The 6,884-nt window shown below is 50.9% G+C and overlaps 1 protein-coding gene across 1 annotated transcript in view; it reads right to left on the bottom strand.

The window, feature by feature from the left end:
• LOC311355452 (neuropilin and tolloid-like protein 1) overlaps window positions 1-6,884 on the bottom strand; it is a gene marked incomplete at both ends in the record, with an annotated part of 21,612 nt that continues 14,728 nt past the window's right edge. The window contains 3 exons of the mRNA XM_084475211.1: window positions 1-61; window positions 1,118-1,820; window positions 3,769-3,882. Of these exons, the coding sequence (XP_084331337.1) occupies window positions 1-61; window positions 1,118-1,820; window positions 3,769-3,882 (878 nt within the window). The remainder of the gene's footprint in view (window positions 62-1,117; window positions 1,821-3,768; window positions 3,883-6,884) is intronic.

Here is a 6,884-nt window from a genome sequence, read left to right as displayed (position 1 = left end):
TTAGACCCTAGTTGTGTTGTACTCTGACTCATGTTTGCTGAGTGAGCCAATGAGGCAGAACCTGAAATGTCACGTCTCTTTCGTTTAATATCACACGTCTTTGTAAACTTTGATACGAATGCATACTGTGCTACTTTACCAGAAAAAGGAGAAGGAAACAAGAAATCAATAGTGTTTTCCGATACCTCTTATTATGAGTAGTGCATGCAGACTCATAGGAAATCGCACACTTGTCAAGTATTATATGGGCAAAGTGCCGGGCGGAGAAACCGCATTGTTGTATTGTATAATGTATTTCTCTTCCAAAATATATATAATATATATGGTAATATCATATTCCATACACATTCTTTTTCTAGACAAAGTGCAGATAAATGCTAAAATATTATCAGAAAAAGACCTTGCCAAAGCATGCCAAAATATACTATATTCAATCGAGTGCGTCTTGGTGCAACATTGACAACATTTTGCAATCTCACAATTAAAATCAAGGTCTAAGTTTAAATCTGTATGTGAACACGAGGCACCAGTACAAGCCCTTAGATCAACAGTCAATACGAAACTTTAGAGTCAACTTTGACTGGATTTGCATTTAATAACATACAGTATCTCTTGACAAACCTCAATAACTAGAAGTGTACTTGCAAGCTATAAAATATATAAGTACGCTGTATATATAGTATTTATGTATATGTATCTATCCATGACTGCCCCAGCATGTGGTCTATGATATCTGAAGTGGAGAAGGCAGCCTCGGGGCAGGTTTCCCACCGTAATAATTTAGCCCTTTGTGTAATATCACCGTTTGTTATTATGAGAGAAAGCGAGAGAAGAGCAAAGGTTAAAAGCGACAAACTGAAAATCGGCCAAATTTGAAAAAGGAAAAACAAACAAAAGAAAAGTCAAACATCACAATAATGAATGGGGAAACAGAGGGAAGGGGGGGGAGGGGGGGGAACCAAAGAGAGAGTCAAAATAAACAACAACAAAACAAAAATCCAAAAGACGATTCATAAAACCAAACGACATCCATCTTAACCTCCAGAGACCGCCACAGGGCGGGGCCCGGGGCCGCTAGTCAGACGGGCGCCGCCCTCAGAGATGGACGGATACTGACCGCTGCACTGCCTTCTCGTGGCGCGCCAGCCGGTGGCTGGTGGTGGGCACCTCCTCCAGGTCGTCCTCGCCGTCGCCGCCGCGCTCCGCCGCCTCCTGCGAGTAGCTGTGCTTCATCACCAGGATGCTGCGCCGGTTCCCGCTGGCCGGCAGCAGGGGCCTCACCGCCATGGGCCCCTGGTGCTGCGGGTGCTGGTGCTGGGGGTGCTGCGGGTGCTGGTGCTGCTGCGGGTGCGGGGGCCCCAGGTCCGACAGCAGGGCGGCGGCGGCCGCGGCGTCCCGCGCGTTCAAGTTCCCGCGGCTGCCCCGCCCGCTCAGCGACAGCTGGGACAGGTGGTGGTGGGCCGCCGGCCCGAAGGCCGCGCCGGGGTGGGGGGAGGAGCCGCAGTGGTGGTCGTGGATGCAGCGCGAGGAGGCGCGCCGCATGGCGTGGTAGTTCTCAAAGTCCTCGGCCAGGTCCACCAGGTCGGCGGAGGCGGCGGCGGCGCTGCGCAGCGTGCAGAGCTCGTAGTGCGGCGGCTCGAACACCTCCTGGAACACGGTGGGGTCCAGGTCCTCCCGCCGCAGGATGTACTTCTTGCGCGGCTGCTTGACCTGCACCACCACCGACACGATGAGCAGCATTAGCACGATGCAGCACGTCACGCCGATGATGGTGCCGTTGGTGTTGTTCAGGTTGTCCAGGAGGTTGGCTTTCCTCTTCTCTGTGGCCGGAGGGGGAGAGGGGGGGAGAGGGGGGAGGGGGGGAGAGGGGGGAGGTGGGGGAGGGGGAGAGGGAATGCAGAGAGAGAGAGAGAGAGAGGGGGGAGAGGGGGAGAGGGGGGAGGAGGAGGGGGAATGCAGCGAGAGAGAGAGAGAGAGAGAGGGGGAGAGGGGGGAGGAGGAGAGGGAATGCAGAGAGAGAGAGAGAGGGGGAGGGAGGGGGGAGGAGGAGGGGGAATGCAGAGAGAGAGAGAGAGAGAGAGAGAGAGAGAGGGGGGGGGGAGGGGGGAGGAGGAGGGTGAATGCAGAGAGAGAGAGAGGGGGGGAGAGGGGGGAGGAGGAGAGGGAATGCAGAGAGAGAGAGAGAGAGAGAGGGGAAGAGGGGGGAGGAGAGGGAATGCAGAGAGAGATAGAGGGGAGGGAGAGGGGGAGATTATTGTTTCACAGAATCGAAGAAAAGAAAAGTGCCTTTTACGATGTGTTGACTAAGCTTCATGGAGATCCATCAATCAATGATCAAAGCAGTGATTTTTCTTTGCATTCATGTATTTTAATGATACTGTGAATGATCAAACACATTGCCCGGTGTTGATGGGCAGAATCAGAAACGCAGAATCAGAAGCCAGCCACCATCATAACTTCAATAAGCAGTGCTCCGGAGCAGATGGTGACAGAGGTTCGGTTCACCATGTAAGGACAAACACTCACAAACAGCCTGACATGTCCGTGATGAAGGGCATAATTGAGCCATCAACCAAATGGACACAAAAGGTCATGGTGAGTTAGTGCTGCAGCTTTATTTATCGCCACGGGAACAGGAGGAAACAATGCCGGCGCTACAGAGAGAGGAGGAGGACCTCTCGGCGTTTGAACGCCAACCAATGTGCTTCGGCACAGCGAGGTTTAAGGAGCGGAGAAAACAAGAAGAAAAAAATCTCGAATCGTCAAAAGAGAACAAACATAAAATAAATCAACCGTTGAACTCATGGGACGATCACTATTATCAACATCTGCGTTCGTTGTACGCGGGAATAGCTCGATTTTAATGGGTCGGGAGATTTGTTTCATGCGACACAAGCTATTTTCGTCAATTCGAAGAAAAAAACGTCCACAAATGTCGGATGTACGATTAGCTCGTTAGCATTACGATTTGTGGGGTGGGGTGTCTGAGATGATATGGGGGGGGGGGGGGGGGGGGAGCGGGAGAGCAGTTCAAAGGAGGAGTAAAGTTCACCGCAAAGTCCGGGAGGGGAACCTCGAGTCACTCCTCCCTGACACCTCCCTCCTCTCTCCGGGATGTGGGAACAGGGAATTATTTATGGGATTATCCCGGAGTACTGATTGAAATCGTGGACGTTCGACACACGATAGGGAAAAAAGGCATATGGGTTTATGGATTGACATGAGAGAAGTTTTCAAGGAACGTTGGAGATGATTTATGTATAGAGTCGGCCTTTCATCTGTCCAATGTTAACGTCACGGCGGACTGTGTGCAACTACTACTGCACTTCTGTGAGCGTAGGGGCTTGAGTGGCTAATCTATCTTTGGTTTTTGTTATGCTTTGACTGCTCCACTATTCAAGAGGCAAAGACATGCATCGTTCCTGGTTAATCACAATGAAAAACGACCAGGAACGTCTATACATATAGATGTAGTATTGATGCCAGGACACTCAGTAAGGAGCCACAATGAGAGCCCTGCTACCGGCCTTCTGTCCACTGATGACCGTAGAGCAGCAGCCGCTGTGTTTAATCAATTTGTATCCGGAAACGTTCACAGCGGAGATGCGCTGGTTTGATTATGCTGTCCACTGGGAAGAGATGGGAGGGGCCCTGGCTCTCGGGAGCCAATGAAAAGACAGGTGTTGTGTTAATCACCTGTCTCCCTCTTTTAAAGGATGCAGTGGCTGTGTTCTGCTGGTTCCATCCCTCGCCCGCCCCATCGCTCACCTTTACACTGGTTCTCGTCCCAGGGGTACACACAGTTCTGCATGCCGTTGCAGACCAGCGTGTTGTTGATGCACATGTTGCTGTGGCAGAAGAAGGCGTCTCCGACACACGGGGCTGCAGAGAGAGCGAGAGAGAGAGAGAGAGAGACAAACGGATGGGGGAGAGAGAGAGAGAGAGAGAGAGAGAGAGAGAGAGAGAGAGAGAGAGAGAGAGAGAGAGAGTGAGAGAAAGAGAGAGAGATGAGTTTTGTATCTGTGTGTGTGTGCATGACAATACCTGTGTGTGTGTCTGTGTGTGTGTGTGTCTGTGTGTGCGTCTGTCTGTCTGTCTGTCTGTCTGTCTGTGCGTGCGTGCGTGCCTGACATTTCAAAATGCTCAATGGCAAACGCCAATCTTTTGCCAATAGTTTGTTTGCCGGTGCAGAGAGGCTGTTTATTCATTACCACGCTGGAATCATCTAACCCCCCCACTACTAACCTCCTCCACCACATGTCCCCGCCCCGACACACATGACAGCAGAGCCGCCCAATCAGACAGCAGTCGCGCTCCTATTCCGCCCAATGGGGTGTGAGAGGGAGAGGTGGAGGGGCGGAGCAGGAGGTGCTTCTGGTCTCCTGCAGCTCATTGAAACCCAGGGTGCCCTTCAACAGCATCTCGCTGACAACCAATCATGCTAATGTAGCGCTGTGTGAAGCCAGCCCCGAAAGAGCTGAGGTCTTTACTTTAGCGCCGCGAGCTACAAGCTACCGCGCTGCCGCGCTAGGGTTAGGGTTAGGCTACCAAGGTACCGCGCTACCACGCTTCCGTGCTGCAAAGCTACCGCAATACTGCACTACCGCACTACAAGCTACCGTGCTTCAAAGCTACCGCGCTATCCCGCTACCGTGCTACCGCACTACCGCACTACCGCACTACCGCACTACCGCACTACCAAGCTACCGTGCTACCGCACTACCAAACTATCGCGCTACTGCACTACCGCACTACCAAGCTACCAAGATACCAAGCTACCAAGCCGACACCGACACCAAAACACTGTCCACATTCCATGCTAGTATTTCACTCACCCCGTGTGAAATGACAACACTCAGTGGAGGTGTATTCACATTATCTGGGGGTGATTTCGCTGGTAGCACAGCGGCGGTGTCAATTACACTCAAACCCACCGTTGGAAAAAAGGGTGGAAGGCTGGAATGACAGCACACACCATTCCACACAGCACGCCCCCCCCCCCCCCGGAGCGACAGGCCGGACAGAGGCTGCCCATCTGCTGAATATGCCTCGCCGTGTGCACATAATGGATGGCTCTATTAAACCCTAGCTTGTTAGTCATGGTGGACCATCCACTCACGCACTTTCTTTATCACTTAACTTAATCTACCTCTCTCTCTCTCTCATGCACTCTATCCCTCAAACACACACACACACACACACACTTGATTCATTTATTTGTAATGACCAATACTACAACACCATAGCATCCAAATATTATTAAAGAGCCTATTATGTCTCACACAACAACACAAACACTGTGCAAGTATCCACAACCAAGTGAATCAGTAGAGATAAATAGATAGAGTTATATTATGGGTAAAGATGACAGCGCCTTCTCCATATATGCAGACTGCGTATGACTGCTGACACAGAGCAGTATTTGGCTATTTGCTTAGAGTTCTTCTTATTGAGTCCAGCAATTTGCAATCCTCTAACACAGACACACACACTACACACACACACACACACACACACACACACACACACACGCACGCACGCACGCACGCACGCACGCACGCACACGCACACGCACACGCACACACTACACACTAGGCACTAAAACAAGTGCCGTAGGTAATGCACTGCTGCTGTTGACAGCGTTACCAGGGTGATAAATTGCCGTTTGCATCGTAGCCCTTATCCCCGCTGAATAATAAGCGGTCATCTCTCCTCCTCTAGAGCCTCTGTGTTATGTTGGATACTATATCCTCCTCACATATTCCATTTCTTAGTATAGCTTTTCCTGTTCGACTGGTGTAGTATTTTCTTTGGATTTAGCAAGCTGTGCATTGCGCTGAACAGCGTCCCTGTTTAAAATCGATCATAATGAGAAGATTCACCCTAGCAATTATCGCAATGGCAAATCTTGAAGTACCAGGATGAAGAAAAAGATAGTGGTCGTGATTGTACTTCATGTACTTGGGACTTGGGTTTTCTGTGCAATGGCATTCCCACTTGCATCTCTACTTTAAAGTTACAAGTGAGAACCACCAGTTTTTTTTATCCTGCGTCGTGCCTGATCCCAGAGCCATCCTCTTTGAACAGCTCTGCCTCATACCAATGAGTGGCCACATTCTCTCAAACCGCCACTAGAGGGAACCCAATCTTTCTTTTTCCACCTCGGAAAAAAATACCCCTCACTTCAAACACGCCATCGAGTGAGCCCAGTCATTATTAAGAGCTTGATCCGCACTAATCTCCTGCCAAATTAATTTCCAGACATTCTGTAATAAAAGTGCCCTTTTGCCCAAACAGCAGCATGTCGGCTCTGTGATGGAGGCACACAGAGAACTGCTAAATGAGGTGAAATAGTCTGGGCCATGTCGCCTCATTACTCACAGATTGTGAGGCGGTGAGATACCCAGAACATACATCATTTAGTTATAGGAGCAGTTCTCCATCCATCCAATCCAGCCACCAATCCACCCTCCCCTTCCTCCACCCATTCACCCTGCCACCAATCCACCCTCCCCTTCCTCCACCCATTCACCCTGCCACCAATCCACCCTCCCCTTCCTCCACCCATTCACCCTTCCATCAATCCACACATCCATTCATTAACCCATCCATTTATCCATCCATCCATTCATCTCCCTCTTATGACATCCTCTGCATATTAATCGTGCACTCTTCTCCGTCACTGCTCCCTTCCCCCTCTGCCTCTCCAAAGCCCAGCAGTGTGCAGCGGAGGAGGTGAAGGTGTGCAGCGGAGGAGGAGGTGGTGTTGGTAGCCTTAGTGGGGTGACACTACACAGCATGGACGCTCTCCATAGAACCCAGGGTGGTGGAGGTGGTGGCGGTCGAGGTGGTGACGGCGTTGGAGGTGGTGGTGACGGCGTTGG

This window comes from Micromesistius poutassou (assembly GCF_964030765.1).
Source record: "Micromesistius poutassou genome assembly, chromosome: 11".
Classification (NCBI taxonomy): domain Eukaryota; kingdom Metazoa; phylum Chordata; class Actinopteri; order Gadiformes; family Gadidae; genus Micromesistius; species Micromesistius poutassou.
This window is presented reverse-complemented; position numbering and strand designations above follow the sequence as displayed.